The following is a 22,628-nucleotide window of genomic DNA, read 5'->3' as shown; positions in this document are numbered from 1 at the left end:
CACCCTTAGCATCCTGTACTTTCTTATTGCAATGCTTATTATATTTTATTGTAATTATTTGAAGTCTGATGTCCCTAGTAAAGAGTCCTCTGTGAGAGCAGACTGTATCTCTCTTTGTATGAGTGTAGCCCCTGATACTGAGAACAATGCCATTATATAGCAGGTGCTAAACATGAATAAATACATAAATAGATGAATGATTGATGGGGTCTAATTTTATTCTAGATTCACTGAACTGAGTATCCCAGATTCTGCTGTGTTTTGAAGGGAACACTTGAATCAGAATGTACTCAATCAGGGACATCTCCATTATAAAACTTTGGTCCAGTAGGGGTTCTACCCATATGCTAGCAGAAAAATATGTTTTTAAAACTCTACTCTGAGTAGTTTAAAACTCTTCTATGTGGGATCCAGTGTCCCAGGCAGAAAAGAGAGGACACCTGCTTCCTTACTTACATGAGCACAGCTGGGTCTAACTACTGGTTTTTCAAAAGGGGAGCATGCCCAAATCCTTGGCAGGAAGTCAGATAGGGAAGAAGACAGTGTCTTGTTCCAGTCCACATTAATGAAAACTGGCTCCCTGGAGAGATTCCCTCCTCAGCAATCTGACTTTCACACAGGAATGAATTCAAAATCTACTTGGTTTTCTTTTTTTACACTCTTTGTTTCTCTCACCCTTTATCCTTATCCACTCTCTTCACTGACCCAATGTCCTGGGGAGCAACTACCATACAGAAGGGATGTCCTGCTTCATGAGCAGGAACAGTCCATGCTCGTTCTTCCTCTTTGAAATGTTCTGACTTCACTCTTTAGCTCCCTCCAAATTCCACTTGCCTAACATTAAACTCTTCTCTATGAGTTGTGCTCTCTCTCTTTAAACACACACACACACACACACACACACACACACACACATACGCAGACCCAACAAGCTTTTGAAAGCTCTTAAAAGGAAAACATCACTTTCATCCTTTACAGTACGAGGTCTGCAGATCAATAACCTCACTGGGTAAATCTCAAATGGATCACACTGAGGTAATACCAAGGGAGAAGTAAAAGCTGAGGGCAATGGAGGAAGGTGGTTGAATCACCACAAAATTATAAACATTTTTATTAACTGACAAATGGAATGTACCAAAATGAAAAAAAGTCAAAAGGTGAGCAAAGGGGTTTACTATTAAAATTGCAGGGTTAACTAAGGCAAAGTCTCTCCAAGTGTGAGACTTAAAAACCAGGAAAGCCCTCACTGATACATGACAAGCTTGGCTGGGCAGTCCTTGAGGCTGGGAACCCCAGGGATAACTTGATCAGCATCTAACTTATGAACAAACCAAGGATGTTTATCCAGCCTAACTCCTGGAGTCTAAAACCAGGTCAACGTTGTGATCAAATATGTACTGGTCTTCTTCTTCTTCCACTAACCCTAAGGATCTAAACGCAATTAAATGCATTTGAGTTTTCTTATTCCCATATATAGGAGACTACCGGCTAGGGAGAGAAAAAAAAAATAAAGGGAAAACCATCCTAACATAGTGTGAAAATAAAAACATATGAAATAAGATAGCAATTAACAGAAGTAAAATCACCAGGAGGAAATTGGACACTACCTGAGACACTCTAGTGGCCTCCTCTAGGAAATTTTTCATCTCATCCTCAGAGAACACCACGTTCATGGCCGACCCACTGGAAAGGAGAAGAGGACAGGTCAGTTTCTTCCACCACTTTGGAAGAAAAGCATGCTAGACTTGATTGCTTCTCAGAACAGTTCCAGGCAATCTCTAGCTTCAGTCTGGACTGAGTAAGAAGATGCTTTTTCCTAAATTGAGTCTTTACTCCACTTAATCACCAGAACAATCAACCAAAATAAAGAGTCACCCAAGTTGGGGGTGAGAGCTGTGATGATGTCCAAAGAAAACCACGTAAATATAGAAATAGCAGTATCCCAAAGTTTGTCCTTTCTGATTTCAGGAAATCAGAATGAATCAAATCACTCAGCTGGTTCCAGGTAATTCTTAAACCTTAACAAAATTCATCCTAGGATCTAGCTATTCTTTTTTTTTTTTTTTTAAGATTTATTTATTTATTTGAGAGAGAGAGTGGGGGGGGGAGAGCATAGGGGGAGGGGCAGAGGGAGAGAATCTCAAGCAGACCCCCTGCTGAGTGTGGAGCCTGACACAGGACTTGATCTCAGGACTGTGAGATCATGACCTGAGCCAAAATCAAGAGTCAGACCCTTAACCGACTGAGCCACCCAGGTGCCCCAGGATCTAGCTATTCCTACCCTGTTCCTTCAGAGGTCATTGACAATGGCTGATTTTAACCCACAGGTCTGCTGTCAAAGCAGGTCATTCTACGACCAGCCAGGTCACAAAAGCACAATTTTTTTACGCAAATATAATGTACAGTATCTGACTGAAAAGTATTCAACTGTGTCCTTCTTATTAATTGCTTGACAAAGAATGCTGATTTCAATTTATGCTGAATTTTGATATTTTCAAAGTGAGATGGGAAGAAAGAAGGAGGCATAAGAAGAGGGAAAAAATAAGGAAGAAAAATACTACTTTCCACTTCTTTTTAAAAGTAGCATTCTTTATCTTTTCTACTCTATTACATATTTTTGCATAAAGAACCTTCAATGTCTTCATCTATTTAAGACAGGAAGGCTAAGTCAATAACATTGATAATTCACAGTATAGGAAACTGGAACAAAGAGACAGATTGCAGAGATGAGAAAGGAAACACAAGAGTCAAAGCTGTTTTCTGCAACCCTCCCTTAAATGTCTGTGTGTTGTTTAAATTAACTTACATTAATACCTCAAAGAAGTATTATTTGATGGTGATTTACAAAAAATGTCATTTAAATAAAAAGGAAAGTTTTCCACCTCATTTCAAATTTTTCATTATTTTAAAGGATCCCATCTCAAATTCCATTTACACTTTCAAATTGTGCACAGCAAATTGTGTTTCTCTTATTATCCCCTGTTCAGTGAAGTCGTTCCTTACATGTGGTAACATCTGAAGAGAGTACGTGATAATTCACAACTTCTCCTTTGATGATAGAACTTCGTTTCAAAGTTTAATATAAAAGATCCTCACTATCCCTGTCCCTCACCATTATAATTCATCTACTAAAAAATGTGATCTCAAAAACTCAAAAATTCAAACCAGAGGCACCATCGGAAGGTGCTGACAACAGTCAGAGATAAGCTGCCATTTCTGCTGACTCGAAAACAGATACTGGAAAGAGATGTCCCAGGTTTGTTCTGGTTTTGCTTTTTGGGTTTTTTAAATTGTTCTCTTCTCTAATGTAAAACTATCCTCCCTCAGTTTGGCAACAAGACGCCCTAAGCCATGCTTGTAAGATGGAGGACTGTGGACTCTTATTGCCACCCTCTGAAAGAAAAGCAGTAGGCTGAAGGACCGTGCATAGGTCCTCACTCTGGCCATGTTGGTCTGGGGACTGTGGACGGATTTACAACTTACTACACATCAAAGCCAAGTGCTATTAGCGTACAGCACGCCATTCTGTACCTCCTGATTTTTAAATCATTACCTTGGGAGAACAGTACATTACCTCAAAACATAGGACGGTCTCAACAAGCAGGGGTAGCCCACAGACTTTGCAAATTCCACTGCTTCATTCTAATTAATAGAAACAACAACAAAAAAGGGCATGAATAGTTTAAAATACTCAATAGAACTGCAGAAAGGCATCTTCAGAACAAATGGTAACACAACTCTTTTTATTCTTTCTCTCAAAAGACACCATTAAAATGTAAATTGGACATTGAAACATGTAAAATTCCTAGTTTCTAATTGTAAATATCAATCAAGCTCTAAAATAGTTTGAATGTTTTTCATTGTCCGAATCTTAATGAGAATACTCTTAACAATTTATAACCAGCACTTAACTGCAATCATGGAAATACACCAACTTTAAAGTAAAGTCACTGAGCATAAGTGCCTTCTATCTGCCCTGAAGTTAACATCTGCAGTAGTTAACATTCAAGTTACAACTCTTCAAAAGCGAACATTAAAAACAGACAAGTGTTTCTCTCCTTACCAAAGTGTTAACGGCCTTCCAGGGTGCCTGAGCCACCTTCAGCTCATCCAAGACAGCTGAGAAGATGGAGCGATCCTCGGCCCTGTCGATCTGCAGAGGGCTCGTGCCCATGATCTTGACACCATTCTTGTACAGAGGGACTGCCAGATTGTTTGGAATCTGACCCCCAACTGAGATGATGCAGCCCCCACATGCCTGGACAAGACACCACAATATCAGCCTTTGGGGTCACTTCATGATGAATGAGCAACTGCTTCACATGTTGTGACCGTTTCATGTCTCCCATCAATAGGCAATATTAAGTTATGCCCCCAAAGAGATAAACAAACTTCATTCTTACTTTCCAGGCACTTACCTGCTAAAATCTATGTGAGAGTTCCATACAACTACATATGATTACCACGTCAGACTTCCACGCATCTACACATGAATGTGTGACACTGACGTGCATGACAATTAGAAAAAGGAAATCAAGACAATTAATATTTTCACCATGTACTCTACTGTAATCAAGTGCTGCTTGGACTACTGTTGTAATTTCCTAAATGGACATAGATCTTTCCTTCTAACCCTCACCTCTCCTGTTCCTCTCCACCCCAGCCCTTCACATTCAGATTAATCATCCTATGAAACTGATTCACCAAGTCACTCCTGTGTGAGTTGAAGCTTTGAGTTCTCCAAAGTTTCCCAATGCCTAAAGCACAAAGTGTAAGCTCATCACCATCAATAGGACAATGAAGAGTCTCCAGCCTTTTTTGTCACCATTCTTCTCAGCACCAAGAAGACCTCCTACTCAGTGTCCCCAACTATGTGCACTCCCACTAGCAAGCTTTCTGCCCACTTAACCTTACCCTGCCTTTGCTACTTCTCTCCTTTTTCCCTGTCCCTTATCTAAACTCCACCATCTCTACACTACAGTCCATTCTAAATCCTACCTCCCATTTTTACATCCTCTCTCCTTTACAGTTACCTTGGCTCTTGTCTACAGTACCCAGTAACAGATTTTAGTCCCTGTTTCCTTCCTATTTGCCCTACAAGCAGTGTCTGAATCTTTAACCTTAATCTCCTATTAGTAGTCAAAACTTCCAGATTTTTTTTTTAAAGATTTTATTTAGTTATTTGACAGAGACAGCGAGAGAGGGATCACCAAGCAGGAGGAGCTAGAGAGGGAAAAGCAGGCTCCCTGCTGAGCAGGGAACCTGATGTGGGACTCGATCCCAGGACACTGGGATCATGACCCGAGCTGAAGGCAGTCGCTTAACAACTGAGCCACCCAGGCACCCCAAAACTTCCAGATTAAAAAAAAAAAAAGAAGTTCCTTCCCATCTTAATTCCCTCTGTGAAAATCCCTCCAACATTCAGTCTTCATGTCTGTAAAATTAAAATAATATCTGTCTGCTTCACAAGGTCACTATATAAGTTAAATAAGAAAATAAACATTAAAGGCCTTACAAATTATAAGTGCATAAGTAAGACACTGTTATTAATATTGGAAAATATTATTATATCTGATAGACCATTGATCTTGGAATAATTTGTATTTGCCTTAATAACCTACTAATGAATATTGGAACTGCTGAAGTAATAGATATGTACCAAATGCATTTTATCATTATTTGAAATAATTCTGAAATAGTCTTAAAAAGGATAAAGCTTATTTCTCTTTGATGAGAGCAGTGAAAGTAGTGCCTAAGCAAACACCCTACAATTGAGTACTTAAATGCCTTGTGAACAGTATGGAAAACAATAATCCACAGTTCTGCATATTTATAAGTGCACTTAAGCTGCTTTTATCATTTTTTATGTTCAATATACATCTTTGCAAAACCTTTAAGATTTATTCTTTGTACTATAATAATATTTTTATTTGTTTATTTTTAGTTTATTAGCAGAGTTAATACTTTAGAGGCTTAAAAACTAATTCTTCAATTAAATGCATACAAAGATTTCTTATGTAAAACACTTCAACGTAATTTCTAAAATTAAAAGAGAAGTATCAACCTGTGAGCAAAAATTGGGGTCCATTGCACTAAATGGGAGCTCAAAGTTGAGTGAAAAGTCTTTAATAAAAACACTAACATTTTTCAAAATGTTCTATGGAATTGCTTTTTATTTTTCAACAAATTAGCAACTTTCAAAACAGTAATAATATAAACTGCTACTATTCCTTAAGGATATTACTATTTGCCCTACACCATCTGTTTTGACCTTCACTGTATCCCTCTGAGGCAGTTATTACTCTCCCCATTTTACAGCTAAAGAAACTGAGGCTCGGTGAAGGTGAAATGACAGCCAGTATTAGAACTCAATTCTCCACACTGCAAAGCAGCTATGTTTAACTAATAAACCAAATCTTTGAATCTTAAGCTAACTCTATTTTTCTGCCTGATTTCAAGGGTAGTTACTGTTAGAGGTTGCAAGAAGAGCTATTTCTAAAACATTCTTTTTGAAAAGTGGTAGAAAAACATCCTCTGCAAAACCCCATTCTCATCATTGACTCCAGAAATAAAGATCATCCCTGGAAAGGCAAGTACATTCACAGGATGTTTTAGAGTAATGGTTGATGATGTAGTGTAGTTTTGCCCACACAGCAAAAGGAAGTCAGTACAAGAGAACATGTTTGTAGGATGAAGTTAATATAGGACAGTTTTGTGGAAGAATTCATCTTAAATTGGCCCCAACTGCAAGCACAGAACTAGCAGGGACTTAAGGAGAAGAACTTGGTTTCCCACATGGGTAAATGATCATTATCATAATCACTTAAGCCTAAGTAGTTTTAAATAACTCACTGACATAAAATATTCTAAAATTCAGATTTGTCTCACAGGTTTCTAAATACTTTAGGCTGAAAATAATTCCATCAGGGTCCCAAAGTTCCACTGACCTTACCTGGATTTGTTTGTATCTTTTTACTCAGTTTAGTTTCCTATTTTTTTTTAACTTAGTATCACTAAGCTAAGACAACACCACACAAGAATATTTCTGAAACAGAATTCAAGTGCAATCATACCACAAATGTATTTTTAGTACTTTGGTTTGTCCTTATTTTTATGGGCAAATTAAAAGCTATATTATAGACAGAATGCAAGAGAGAAAATATATCTTACTAACAGAAATAACACTTAATTCATTAAAAGTTGACCCTGATTTTTGTAATTTCGTGTATTATCTCTAATTTACAAAACTCTACTCTTTGTACATCTGTCTGTGAGATTGATTTATTATCTTTACTGTGCTTTATTATCTTAGTAACTCACATTTTAGTAAAACATTTTCAATACTTTAGGCAGACCCTTAAGATTATATTTAATTACAGTTAAATCAAATGCTAGGAATGAAACCCAATTCTAGTTTAGAGTCGCACAATCTCCAATGGGTTTTGTCTACATTAATCAATGTTTGTCATTCATTCATTTAACTCAAATTGTGTTACAGAGATGCCATTGCATATGTATATACATATAGCATTAGGTATATACAAATAGAACAATTACATCATTAATCAGAGTACATTTTTATGGGGTATGATCCAGTAAATTATTCACTATAAAATCAAGAAAAATTAAGAAGGACTCAAACTAGACAGGGACATCATAAGGTGTCAGGTATATTGCCTGGCATTTTTAGACTCAATCTGGTTTTTAATGAAGAAATTTAAAAAAAAAATGAGAAGTGGGTCTTATGTGGGTCCGGGATATAGAAGAAAATTAATGTTCATTTATATAACTTTTCAAACCATGAGATCAAGAGTGCATGCTCTACCGACTGAGCCAGCCTGCTTTACTCACAGGGCATGTCACTTTTCTGACACCCCCCCCCTTTATGTTTTCTTTAGAAGTGCATCCTTATTGCCATGGGAATAGCATTGGTCCTGAACTAGACCAAGAGACCTATCATCCTATGTAGCTATGTACCTTATTGCCCTTCTAAAGTGACTCAAATGTGTGCTTTTGAGTAAGTTTAGATGTGCTTCCAATTTTCTGCAGATTTACTACTGAATGTCTCAGTGCCTTTAGCATTGCTAGGGACACCCACAGCTGGATTATGGCAGTCTCCTGGAGGTTGTGAGGAGATACACAGCAACCTCATAGAAGGAGACATACACACATATGTACATGTGTGTATGATATGTGAATATGTTTTTTTAACATTTCCTGTGGGATAGTCTAACAAATACATCAATGGAATATTGTTCTTATATTCTCCAATATGACATTTAAAAGTATCTTACATAGTAGCACTATAAATGCCAATCAGCTTCAAAGAAGGGCCAATTTATTTTTTACCATCATACTGAATTCAGTTATTATAAAAGGATCTCATTAATATCCATGTATAACCATATCCAAAGGCAGCTGTAGAAGTTTTTAAGCTTTCCTTAAACCATTTCATGGGGAAATAATTAATTATGTGTAAAATGCCCGCTGCAATTCCTTGCAATCCTTGTTAACATTTTTTAAACAATTATGTAATTTTTCATATATTTATGTTATGGGTCCCAGTTTTATTCTTTTTTTAAAAAGGATTTTATTTATTTATTTGACAGAGAGAAAGCGTGCACACAAGCAGGGGGAGCAACAGGCAGAGAGAGAGAGAGGGAGAAACAGGCTCCCCAAGGAGCAGGGAGCCCAATGCGAGACTCGATCCCAGGACCCTGGGATCATGACCTGAGCCGAAAGCAGTCGCTTAACCAGCTGAGCCACCCAGGCACCCCTCCCAGTTTTATTCTAATGTTTTGAAGGTAGGGAGCTGGTTTTACACCTCCCCATCCTGCTGAACCTGGTATTTAAAAGGTATTCAAGATATATTTGTAGAACGCACTTGTTTTGATCCCCACCTGAAATGAATCTTAAGAAATTATTAGAAAAACCATGTCAGAGAGAAAAATAAAAATTCCTGTATATTCTACCCAGGGGTTCAATTTCATTATATCAGAAGATAAGTGGGTCAAGCCCAAATGGATAACTATGATGATCTATCCATCCTAAGTTTTTCTATTTTTCTTCACTGTAATAAAATCATCACATGTTCTAGCACTGAACTTTACACTTTCCAATGTGGTTTCAGCCACAAATCTCCTTATCTTCACAGTACCTGCATGTAGCACATATATACGCTCTTCTGGTTCATTAACCAAAAAAAAAAAAAAATAGAAACACAGAATTTAGGAAGTTTGCACAACTCAATGAATTGTCCAGTCAAAACTTGAACTTAAGTACTGGGCCCTAATTCAGTATTTTTTTTCCCTAAGTGACCATATTTTATACACAAGGATGATTCTCCATAGTAGGGAATTAACTGTAATGACATCAAAGACACAACCACTAGACATCACTCTGAAATCTTCCAGCAGTTATTTTTTTTAACTGTAAGATATGTCAACTTGTCCTATAGACTTACAGTAACCTGTGGTCATAAGAATCCAGAGTAAAGATATTCTCGATAATACTAGAGTGCGGGTGGAAGAAGAACTGTCAGAGAAAGCTAGAAAAGTACCGATATTGTTCAGAATGAACTCCGATCTTAGACTGAAGACTGATGGCTTCATCTGATGGCACACAGAATTAACTGGTCATTTGTGAACAACCCCTCTGGGGACCATCCATTATTAAACCGCAACAACACAGAAACTAGAGAGAGGCGGCTTATTGTATGTCTAGATGATCAATTAAATCATTCTGCAAAATATTTTGGAGGGTTGTCTTGTACTAGCTAATATGTGTCTGGCACATGTTACCAAGAAGAGTTTTCAATCTAGCTGGAATGCTTAGAAAGAAAAAAATAATCTCTCTGTGCCAGGGCCTCAAGACTCTAAGGCTGGGATCATTTTTTTTAGAGTTTCACTACAAAATTAGACAGTGGGGGGCACTGCAGCTCTTTCCCCTAAGGGGAATTACAACATAAATCCATGTACATGTAGCTGCATCTATAAAGTATGCACTGCATATATTTTTCTTTTTTTTCCTTTCTTTTCTTTCTTTCTTTTTTTTTTTCTCTTTTTACCTCCTGATGGTAGATGTCTAGGATTCTCTCCAAAGACAACTCTTCAAAGTACAGTCTGTCACACTCATCAAAGTCTGTGCTCACGGTCTCAGGGTTGCAATTCACCACCACTGTCTTCTTGCCAAGCTGACGCAGTGTGCGGATGCTGGAGACAGCACACCAATCAAATTCCACACTGCTGCCTGTGGAGAGGGTGAGATTGGGAAGAGGGGTAAAAGAAATATGAAGTTACAACACAAAGAGCAGCAGAAAGCTATGGCTAAGGCTAAGGAAGCTAATCCCCTCTCATTGCAATTTTTAAGACTCCAAAATGTAAATTTCAGATCCGTTATGCACACTACAATAATAGTAGGAAAAACAGGGACTAATTAAACAACGACATGTTGGCTTATTTTGTATGCTAAATTCTGCAATAGGGAATCTCCATATTTGAAACATTCAAATTCAAAGTTAATGGGAGATCATTGTAACGATTTTTAAAAAACCCTCGTTTACGGAAAAGAACTCAAAGTGAACATACTGACCTCAGTACACAATAGTCAAGCTAGTGATCAGAATACTGGAGTTCTTGTTTTAGTTATTCCACTTACTCTGCTGTCTGAGGGCTAAACCCAATGATCCCTGAAGTGCCTTGGAGCTCTGACATATCTTGATTGACTGGAAAATCCTGTCCTTTCCAAGCATATCCTTTTAAGCTTGGCAAGGCCACCCCATGCAGAGTGAGTGACCTTCTAAAAAGTAATTTGAAGTACAATAATGGCATAAATACCTCAAAATATCACCTCTACTGGGATGCCACAGAACTGAAAGTCCTGGGATTTGTACTAATTCTTTGCATTAGGATTTTGTCTCCTAAAAATCCTTATCAGAACAATAATTATCCAAATATAGTAGCATGCCAATTTTCACTATCAATTAAGTATATACTTGATTATCAGCCTAGCTAGTCTTCCCTGAGTCCTAAGGTAAAGCAGAATTGTTACATAAATTAGGTAAAGTTTGAATAGGAAGGAAGAAAGGTCTACAGAAGAGAACAGCAGGTCCTAGTGGAGGTGTTCAGGCCATTTAGCCAAGAATAACTAAAGGGGTAAAGATATAAACACTTTCAACCTACTTCAATATTTGACCAAAGATTGCTGAAGTAGGAGATCCTGAAGCACTTGATTAATTGTAAAACCTAAAATAAACTATGTTTAAAGTAACAGAGTAAGACTACATACATTTTAAATTATGTATTTCATCATTTCCATACTAGAATAACTTGTGAGACTAAATGTTAAATACACTTGTTGAGAAATATCATTGTCTATTTAAATATATACTTTGTAACTGTAAATTATGATTATTATATTAATGTTATTAAATGTCTAATTTTAAGTGACTGGGTGAGGTGTAAAAATTTCTGCTGAGAACATTTTAATTAAATTATATAATGCTCTGTCTATGCACCAATGATAAAAGCTCTTTGCGTTCGATATCAACAGAAGTCATATATTCACAGATCTCATCTACAAATGTAATTTCTGGTTGATATATGAAGTTCTTAAGCAAATCTAAATCTTTGCGTAAAACTGTGCCAGATGAGAAAAGGTCAAAGTGTAATTCATTCCCTAACCTCAGTGAGAGGCTCAATTTAGTTCATGAAGATAAAAACATAAAAGGGGGGACATGGTGAAACAGCAGAAGGAATTACAGTTGAGACTTGCATCTGAGTCTCACTTCTACCATTTAATAGCCATATCAACTTGGGCTTTACCTATCTGAACCTCAGTTTCTTAATTTGCAAAATACTTATTATAACAGCATCTGTTTTCATAGTTCTTAGAATAATAGAATGAACATGTGTGAAAAGTACTATATGAACTATAAAGTCTTATGTAAATATAAGTTATCACTTTACCAATGTGATATGGACCACAGCCCAACACCATCATTCCATGGTCATCAAAATTGATATCATGCTCCTGAGAAGAAAAAAAAAAAAAAGACACAGAAATTATTGTGTGTTATTCTTCAATCTAATTAAACTCTTTGTCCTGTCACTGAGTCTGTCTTTCTCATTCTTCCTCTTATTGACGTGTATCCTCTACTAGTCTCTGGGAACGCATAAGTATAACGTATAAGCTCTACTTAGTCACAAAAACTAAGTTCAATATTTTTTAATTAAATAGCCATGAGAATACACCATAATTGTATGTTCATGTAACTGTTATCCTTATTATATTTTTACTTGTTTGATTTCACCATCTTAAGGCAGTTCTGAAAAGATTGAGTATGGACAGACATTATCACATCTGACCCACATGATGTCATTTTTAATACAAGATTACTAGATAAACAAAAACACAAAAATTATATTCCCCCATTGTGGACCATTTACTAAATCTAGAGCTTTCTGCATATAGCAATTTGGCAGTTCTGACCTGACCATTGTAGGTAACATAGAGGTAGTTTGTTACTGATGGGTATTCTGCAGCCAGTGTATCGATCTGCAAGAGAAAATAAATAAATAAATAAATTGGGATTTTATTCCCTGTTGTATTTTTTTTGAAGAATAAAAAAATTGTGCTGTGTTCATATCCCTTTAATGCCTCTTACTATCAGATACAAAGACAGATAAAAAGGTAGGTACAATTCAATTACTTTCTAATTCTGAAAATGAGATTGGGTGGAGGAACAATGATATAATCTAGTTATCATTTGAGCAATAAATAACAATACACACCCCAGAGCATCACTGATTGATTACAGCAGTACTTTTCATGTACATAGCAAAATGGTCAGTCAACTCGTTACCAGGAAGATTTACCCAGATAGCTATCTAAAGCAGCTCAAATCAGAGCAAAATGACCTATATGTAAGAATGTCTTTGGTTTGCAAATTAATGCATAGGATTTAAGTTACCTATGGCACTGAGCAATGAGATGACACAAATACCTTAAAGCATTGGGAAGAGGGGAAGGGGACAGGTCTCATTGAACATATTTGGAAAAAGTAAATCAATTCAGTTCTCTAAGGCCAGGAGCTCAGCTTAGTGAGCAAGAATTCAGGGCCAACAGGGCAGGCTAGTGTAAGGCAGGTGAGAAGGAAGAAAGATAATTGCTGACTAGAATATATTCAGCATCAAACCTGAGACCAAAGGCTATGCATCTGCCACCTGAGCACGTGGAGAAAAGTCAATGATTCTAAAGGACAAAAACCAGCTGGTGGTACTTTAAGCCAAAGCATCCCTCTACTAAAGTCCAAAAAAAAAAAAAAAAACCCCACAATGGTACACCTATGAAAGTTCTTGTGTGATTGCCATGAATACTAGATGAGCTCATTACACCCAACCCTATCACAATGAATACTAAATGAACCAAAGTGATGGGGCACTTAAAATAAAGTATTACCCTGTAAAAAGTTAGTGCCAAAAGAGATAACTATTCTTTTCAAGAGGTCAGCCACCATACTAGGGTATTTCAAGTCCTTCCTTTACACTAAGGATTTATCTTATCACAGATATATTTGCACATGGGTTAAAAAGTAAAGGAGAGGTCATTTGGATTTTTTTTCATTTAGGCAGAGAAAACCACGTACTCACTCTTACCTTTACGTCCCAGTGCCCCTTCAACCTTTCCCTTTTAAGCTTAAATCAATCCTGTGCTGAATAAAATTGGTGGCATCATGGGCATCGATCAGACAAGTAGAATCATTTTTTAATTCCACCCCTCTTTCTATTAGCAATGGCTCTATGAGCTGGTGCCTATGTTTCCCCCTTCGAGGAAAGGGAAACTCCTTTACCTGTTTCACCCAAGGATGGATGTTTTTCTTTAGCCTCAGCTCCCTTGTCTGGGCCTCAGTCAGCCCAAGGCATTTTGAAATCTGCTTGTCTGAGAACCCAATCTCCTTTGACTTTTTCAGGGTTTCTTCTGTAATGGATTCACTAGGATTTAATGAAAAAGAGAGATTCAAGTTTAGAACAGACACAATAAGGACCAGTGAACTGTTGAATTTCAAAAACACCAAAGACTCCTTATTTTCTATCTTCAACATGTTTAGATCTCCTATCTTTTAAAAATGCACAAATAAATAGCCCACTGAATCTTCTAGCCTCTATAAAATCTTTCAGTATTTTCAATGCTGACATTTCCAAACATGTGGTTTCTGGTGCCTTCTTCTCTTATTTCCTGAAAAAATGGCTTTTGCGTTTACTGTCTTAATGGATCTCCTCTTTCAAAATAACCATGGGCCTTCCTCTTACTAAATCTAGGAAACTTTTCTCAAGTTTCTTCTCCTCAACCTGTCGACATATGACCTGCATGATGTTTCATTCTTTAAAGATATCTTCTTCTGGCTCTGATAAGTTGCTGCTCACCCTACTTTATAATTCACAAAAATTATTTACTGGTTTTCTCCCCCACCCAAGGCTCTATCTTTTTGGTATCAGATTTAAGACTAAAGTTCTACCTTCTCTCTCCCTCTAAATTTAACCACTGTTATTGGCTCAAGCAGCATAAGTAGTCAATAATTCTCAAATCTGTAGCTCCTTCTCTAATGTCTGACCTATGGTCTGGTCTTTATGTACAGGTTCTTCAGGAATCACCTTCACCTGGGAATCCTAACATTGTGTCAGACTGGGTATACTCTCCATAAACTGTCCCTATTTACTAATATCACATATCTATATATGTCGACAAGACAGTATTTGTGTTGTTTCTCTCACCTGTAATGACTTTGACATTCCTATTACCTACCCAACTGCTCCCCAACTCCCAGCCACTCTTTATAGGTCAACTAGAGCCAAGTTTCACCCATGAAGATATCTCGGTCTGCCCTCACCCATAGATCTTCCTGGGCTCTTCACTGACTCATTTGCTTGGAGCCAGGAGCATAGTTGGAACCATACTACTTAGCATGTCAATAGTGCCAATATTTTTAATGTTTCTTAGCTTTTATTCACCAACCTGACTTTTTTCCTGCTAGATTCATGTTCCATGATGACAAAGAATACATCTACCAGATCATTCCCAAAGATTAGCAGGCTAGTCCACAGACAACATTCAATAAATATTTATTAAGTGAATAAGGGAAACTGGACTTTAACAGCTTTTATAGAAAAGACAAAGTTATTGAAATCAGCTTGTAACTAGAATTCAAAATGTACAAAAAAATATTTGTAAAAAACCAAGGTACAGAAGAATAAAACACTTCTGTAAAAGTATATCTAACTAAATAGCTATGGGCCAGCTATTTCAAGCAATAGTCAATACAATAAAATTCAATTATAACAGTCTGATAGTCAATACAATGAAATTAAAATATAACAGTATGTTCTCAGAAGATCTAATAATAAATAAAACATTTTCATTGAAATTCTGCTAATAGAATGTAGTTGAATTAAATCTATTGCATTTTGTTCATTCTATTCTTTAATCTTCTTTAATTAATTCATATTCTGAGTTTAGAGAAGAGAGAATCAAGGTGGTATATTTAATAGCTATTTCTCTGGTTTTTGGATATCAGTATTAGTTTGGGTTTTTACAGCTATGTCTCTTCCTAGTCAATTTGCTTTTTCTAAGGCACTTAAATTTCCTTCTGTCTCTCAAGTTAATTCATTATTTCTTCCCAATAAATTTAATGTCTCATTTTGATTTTTTAATCTTCCCAAGTATTTGATAAACATTCTCCCAGAGCAACACATTTTCCTGTCAAATTCTTGAACATAATCTGCATTAAGTATTATTAGTCACTTGCTATGGGTGCCAAGTACTGGGCTTCATGCTCTAGAACTATGTTGTTCAATATGGTAGCAATTAGCCACATGTGACTATTTAAATTATAAATGTTAATTAATTTAAAAATTTTTAAATTAAATTTTAGGTTCACAATTGCACTAGCCACATTTCAAGTGTTCATTAGCCATATGTGGCCAGTGGTTCTGTTACTGTATTAGATGGTGCAGATTACAGAATATTTTATCATCACGGAAATTTCTACCTCCACAGTGCTGCTCATGAAGATACAAAACAATATTTGAGACAGTGCAATGATAGAGAGCAATTCAAAACATTTTATGGAGAGATAAGCTGTGTAGTGCAATGTGAGGTCAGAGAAAAGAGATAACAATGTGAGTGGATGTAGTGGAGAAATACTATGGCAGTAGAGGGAAGGGAACAGAGCCATAAAGAAAGTTCAGCTTTATATGGATGAAGAAGTTGACAGATGTACTGTAGGCAAGGGCAACTGTGTCTGCAATAATTTGAGACCGTGATGGGCATGGCAGGTATAGAAAACACACTGAGGATTTGTAGTTAGTAGAAAATTATGAATGGTGAAGGTGGGGCAACGTTCACTGTCATTCTTACATCAGTGCTTTAACACTTAGTGAACATGCACTGTGTCTCAGGCTCTGTGCTACCTATTTTATTTTTAAAAATTCTTTATTTAAATTCAATTTAGTTAGCATAGAGTAGATTATTAGTTTCAGGGGTAGAATTCATCAGTTGCATATAACACTCAGTGCTCATTCCATCAAGTGTGTTCCTTAATGTCCATCCCCCAGTTACCCCATTCCCCACATCCACCTCCCCTCCAGCAACCCTCAGTTTGCTCTCTATAGTTAAGAGTCTCTTCTGGTTTGCCTCCCTCTCTGTTTTTATCTTATTTAATTTTATTTCTGTGCAACCTATTTTAATGATGAAGAGATAAAATATCGAATCTTACATTCAGGGAGGTCAGAGTATATTAGGAGGCAAACAAATAACCATCGATGTGCCTGCACTGTGAGAGGTGCTGAGGAGAAAATGTATGCAAGAGAAGGCTGGGGCTCAGGGGGAATGCTCCCAGCTGCCACTGGGAACTCTGGAAAGGCCTTACCCAAGGGATGACTGCTGAGCTCCTGAGGGCTTTTGAAACACCCAAGTTTCTGGTGTTTATCTTTAGTCTCGCAAAAAAGAAAAAAATTTGAGACAAAAGCAGAAGAAGAATTTGTTTGTTGCTATTTGTTTTGGAAATGCATATTTTCACTTTTTTGCCAAGATTATGTTCCTAAATCAATTGCTCATTTGTTTATGTGCAAGTGTGCATTCAGCCTCACAGTGGAAGTACTTGATAAGCTGTTTTTCTAAATTAGAACTATGCATGATGTTCTTTTTAAATAAATATATTTAATTGTGAGTTTTAGGAAAGATAAATCATATTAATGTTTACCTGCATGGTGAAAGGCTACACATTTTTTCTGTGATCTGCAATTTTGTTAAAAACATAAGTATGAAGCTTGAGTTAGGTGGAGAAATACTGTACATATAACATTAAGCCAATTCTCACCCTTAGATTTTTCTAGCTACTTGCTAGAATATTTTCCCATAATAGTGAGATAGCAGTAAAAGAAAAAAATAAAAATAAACAGATCTTCAGTAAAACATTTCTTTATTATTGCAATAACTATCTGAGGCAAAACCCATATTATGTTACTGTATCAGCAGCCACACTAACTTAAATGACTAAATCCTAACCTGAAAAGCAGTAATCCAGACACACTTAGGAAATATGCCTTGAAAAGAGCCATCACACCTGTAATTATGACTACGGACTAGCAAAAATGCAAGTTCTTCAAGTCTAAAGATAACCAGAAGTAATATATTTATCTCGAGCTCTTTGGGTCATGTTTTTTTTTTTTTCCCTTGCCTTGAATGATTTATTTTTATTTCTTCTTATAAAGAATATCAGTGAATTCTTCAAAGGTTGCTACATGGCTTTAAATGAAAATTATAAATAATGGTATTAAAAAAACAAAAAAAAACCATTTAGATTCCTCACATTTATATTAGGGATGAAATATATTTGCATTTGTTTTGTCCACATTCAGCAGTGCAGTCTTTGCTATTGCTGAAATATGCATAATTCCTCCTATTATTCTCCACCAAAGAGTCCAATAGAGCATATAAAGACATGTCCAGCAAATATACAAAGTCTTCCTCCTCGACTCACCAAATAAAATTGTACTCTTACCGACAAGCAAATAAAAAAAGAAAGAAAGAAAGAAAAAGAAAAACTGATTGATAGAATTGGCCTCGTGCATAAAAAAGTAAAGTGAATTAATTCTGTGCTCAGCTCTGGTGGCAAAAAACAGCTATCTGTCACTAAGACTAACTCAATCATTACTGCTCCCCATAGTATCCCCACACCAGGGAGTTTTCATTATTTAAAGGGGATGCCTGAGAAGAGCAATAGTAACACAGAATAATGAGTCACAAATGATAGAATTTCAGAATGGGGCTGAAAAACTACTTCTCCATAGGCACCCCCTCAATTCATACCAGGTGAGATTTCCAAAACAGATGTTATCAAGCCAGACTTGCAGAGTGCATGCTCACAAGCTGATTCCCAGAGTATTTTCTTGGTGAGCCCAAAACAGCTTTTTAACTTTTGCTCAATCTTCAAATAGCTAGATCAATAGCATGATATGACATTTTTAAACATCTTGAAAATTAGGGTGTATTAAATTGGAATGGCATATGAATATAATCATGTTCATCTATTTTAATTTGAATGCAAATATTAGGTAGGTATGTTCATATGAAGTTCAAAGTGATGTATCTTCTATAGTATTTTATTTATAATCTCTCTGGTTATTAATTTCTACTTTTCAGGCATGTTCATGAAATAGTGTAAAGCATTTCAGTCCTCCTCACTGACAAAATACATGTTGATTCTGACCCAGCATAGCAGTTACAAAGACATGGATAAATTAGATCCCTTCCCACATTCAGTGCTACCCTAATTCTGTGGGGTACCCCGAACTCCAAGACAGGAAGCAGGTAGGTAGCCTCTCTCTATATTTCTTTCCCTTATTCACTCTCTCTGCTGCTTTTGCATAACACAAAGCTGGCCAGCACGTCATTACATAGGGAAGAAAACTGACTTTATTCCCTACTTGTTCTGATACAAAATTTTATTTTGAGTCCCATTATAATAAAATAAAATAAGAGACAGTTTGAAGACACGATTCATTAGCTTTGGGCCAGTGATTTAGATAAGGTTAAACCTCTTCAGAGTCAAATGCAAGATGAATAATCTTAAGTGAACATAAAGCTCATTTAACAATGTAGAGATTCAGATACATGCTCCTCATCTTTATCTGCCCACATTGGGCTGTCCTCCATTTTGCCTGCTAAAAAGAACTTCCATCAGAGGGAGACTTTCTTTTTTTAAGAAATCAAGTTAGATGAAAGCTTATTTTAGGGACAGGGCTATAATATTTCTATTTTTCCAAAGGAAAATAAAAACCTTAATTTGGAACAAACTCAAAATAGAATAATTACTAAAAGAAATACAAATGCTGAATTTGTAATTCAAAACTGCCTTTTGAAGCCTCAATAGGGAATGCTCCATTTATATTATTTTGTAAATCAAGGGAGCATTATACCAAGCAAGAATGTGATCAGCTGAATGGAGCATATTGCACAAAAGCACTCAGTTTTAAAGTATGTACAATAAAGTATCCTTCTGTTATTTGGTATGTGTGTGTGTGTACTAGTATGTTTGTGTTGATCTTCACTGCATCCTGGAAAACACACCTTATATGTAACTTTTCTCTCCCCTCCCAGCTTTCCTTACCTTCAGAGTTCAAGGGCAAACTCTGCAAAGGTTACACTTCCATTATTGCATAAAAGAATCTAAACAATAACACAAAGAAACACCAAATAACTGTGATGCTAGTCTTTTCATAATCTTCAGTTCCTCTCTACTTAGTAGCACAAAATGACAGCTCTGAAATTTTAGGAGGAGGAAAAACACCTTAAAAACAGACAATCAGACTTTTACACACTCTGCCCTAATCTTTTAACAGTTAAGACAGCATGGCTCAGCTTCTACGGCGGGAAGTCTCTTGTGTGTTCTCTGGTTTTATAAACAATACGAGCCTTTCTCCTGTCTCTCTCCGACTTCCAATGTAGATTTTGTTGTTGTTGTTGTTTAAAATTCTACCCTGTCATCTCAGAAACTTCCTCCACTCACACTTAGTCTTCAATAATAAATGATAAAAGGAAATGGAATAAATTCCCCTTAATGAGGAAATTTTCACCTGGCATAAAGGAGCTGGGGAAATCTATTAACTGACTGGAGGAACGCCTGCAGCATCGAAATTACCAGGAGAGCCAGAACACTTCACACAGTCCTCTCTTCCACTTGACTGGCTTTTATCTGATCCACCAACTCACAAGTAATACTAAACAAATTCCCCTCCAGATTGCACAAGCTCTAATGTGAAAATGAGCACTCCACTTGGCCTACAATTATGGGATGGGCTTGCAATTTTATTATTATCTTCTTTTTAAAAATCCCCGAAAAGGCAGAAGCTGAGAAAACACGAGGGCCTGATGTTCAGTAATGACACCTGCTTCGATAAGGGCGGAGAACCGAGTAAGAGCTGTGTTCTCTGCCCCGAGACCCCCCATCAGCCTCTCCCCTGACTTTTACACGGCTTCAGGGATTCTTTTTGGCATTTCACAGGTTCAAGACCGTGCCCCAGGCCCAATAATCAAGGAAGTTATTTGTCTTCTCATCTTTTCTTTCAAAGAGACAGGTCGTTACCTCTTTCCTTAAGAGAAATGCAAAAGACATTTTTCAAAAGCAGCAATCATGTTTAGAAAAGCAAAGGATGAAACTTAGGCCATTGGGTAAATACTGCTATTTTCTCTTAATTCTTCAAAGCACGATGCTTTGTTACTATACAGTCATGAGGTCTTTGGAGGAATTAAAGAACTTTGATCTTTACCGCTCATCTACGGGACAAACAATACCCAATGATCCCATGTTCATGTGAGAGCACACCAGCATGAAAATTATCTGTTAGGATCTAGGTCCACTTGGCACTATGGCAATAATGCTACGATATTACAAGGATTGATTTTCGAGGGACGAGACACTTAAAGCTGTATTTCACCTTAAAGGCTACTAAAAACAACAGAACCAAACAAAGAAGAAAAGCTTATGAGCAAATGATACTATAGATATTTTTAAGTAGGCAATTTTTAATCTATGAATCTTTTTTTACCAATATTCAGTGATCCCAATAATCCAGAATTATTATGGTATTACTTTTGATCTGGTAAGAACACTTATAAAATACTGATTATAATATCATGATTATAGTCTATGAATACCAAGTAATAATAATGGAGAAAATGACCTAATATAGGTTAAGTTAATTGTCATTTTTGAGCCATAATAGATCACATTTTGTATCTCGATGATTCCTAGTTGAAAATGCTGCAACTCTCTCTTTCTCTGCCATGGATTTGGTAATGATGAAAAACAAACAGAAAGCACCCTATCATAGTAAGTCATGTCTATTAGTGTGGATGGAACTGGAGGGTGTTATGCTGAGCGAAATAAGTCAATCAGAGAAAGACGTGTATCATATGACCTCACTGATATGAGGAATTCTTAATCTCAGGAAACAAACTGAGGGTTGCTGGAGTGGGGGGTGGGGTGGGAGGGATGGGGTGGCTGGGTGATAGACATTGGGGAGGGTATGTGCTATGGTGAGTGCTGTGAATTGTGCAAGACTGTTGAATCACAGATCTGTACCTCTGAAACAAATAATGCAATATATGTTAAGAAAAAAAAAAGAAGAAGATAGTAGGAGGGGAAGAATGAAGGGGGGGAAATCGGAGGGGGAGATGAACCATGAGAGACTATGGACTCTGAAAAACAAACTGAGGGTTTTTGAGGGGAGGGAGGTGGGAGGATGGGTTAACCTGGTGATGGGTATTAAAGAGGGCACGTTCTGCATGGAGCACTGGGTGTTATGCACAAACAATGAATCATGGAACACTACATCAGAAACTAATGATGTAATGTATGGTGATTAACATAACAATAAAAAGTTTTAAAAAAAGTATAAATTTCTAGTTATCAAAAAAAAAAAAGAATGCGTTCAAAAAAGCATGTTTTTACTAATCAAGCAGCTTTCACCTGATCAGATTGAACTAAAGGGCAAAGTGTATACTATAGAATATTGCTTCTGCTACTTCTGATTAATAAATTTACTTATAATTTTAAATCCGTTCAATAGATCCTTTTCCCCAAATTAAGAAGATGTATTCAGTAAGCAAAATCCTGGCTTTTCCCATAAATATAGGTTTCTTATATGTCCAGATTTAAATCCAACAAACAAAAATAAATGCTGTATAAGGCCTCAGTAGAAAACTGAGATTAAATGAGCATTCTTTGATGCTTTAAAATCTGTTATTTCACAAATAAATTTATTTGGAAGTCTTATATTTTAGAACCTCTCCATTATTTTTGTTTAAAGGAAGTCATGTTTCAACAGAGTAGTCTTCCACCTATCAGATGTGTTGTTCCAAGAAACAACAGTATAACTTTCAATATATAACTTTCTTTGACTTCTAGAAACTATTACTTAGAATCGTATTAAAATAAATTACTTAACTGAAGCCTATCTACTGATAACCGCTGCATAGATTTTTTTCTTGCTAAATGTAACATATGTAGGAATAATTTTTGACCAAATTTTTTAGTTCTTGAATGAGCAAATGTAAGCCCTTTCTAGAAA

At 36.5% G+C, this 22,628-nt stretch overlaps 1 protein-coding gene across 2 annotated transcripts in view; it reads right to left on the bottom strand.

The window, feature by feature from the left end:
• The window catches only part of CPS1 (carbamoyl-phosphate synthase 1), a 122,680-nt gene that overhangs the window by 27,374 nt on the left and 72,678 nt on the right, over window positions 1-22,628 (bottom strand). For both annotated transcript variants that reach the window (XM_036098744.2, XM_078071279.1), the window contains 7 exons: window positions 13,850-13,991; window positions 12,490-12,555; window positions 11,967-12,030; window positions 10,067-10,248; window positions 4,064-4,258; window positions 3,575-3,642; window positions 1,608-1,683 (listed from right to left, as the gene is read on the bottom strand). In XM_036098744.2, the coding sequence (XP_035954637.1) occupies window positions 1,608-1,683; window positions 3,575-3,642; window positions 4,064-4,258; window positions 10,067-10,248; window positions 11,967-12,030; window positions 12,490-12,555; window positions 13,850-13,991 (793 nt within the window). The remainder of the gene's footprint in view (window positions 1-1,607; window positions 1,684-3,574; window positions 3,643-4,063; window positions 4,259-10,066; window positions 10,249-11,966; window positions 12,031-12,489; window positions 12,556-13,849; window positions 13,992-22,628) is intronic.

Source organism: Halichoerus grypus, chromosome 4, assembly GCF_964656455.1.
Source record: "Halichoerus grypus chromosome 4, mHalGry1.hap1.1, whole genome shotgun sequence".
Taxonomy (NCBI): domain Eukaryota; kingdom Metazoa; phylum Chordata; class Mammalia; order Carnivora; family Phocidae; genus Halichoerus; species Halichoerus grypus.
The sequence above is the reverse complement of the archived record's forward strand: the minus strand, read 5'-3'. Positions and strand labels throughout refer to the sequence as shown.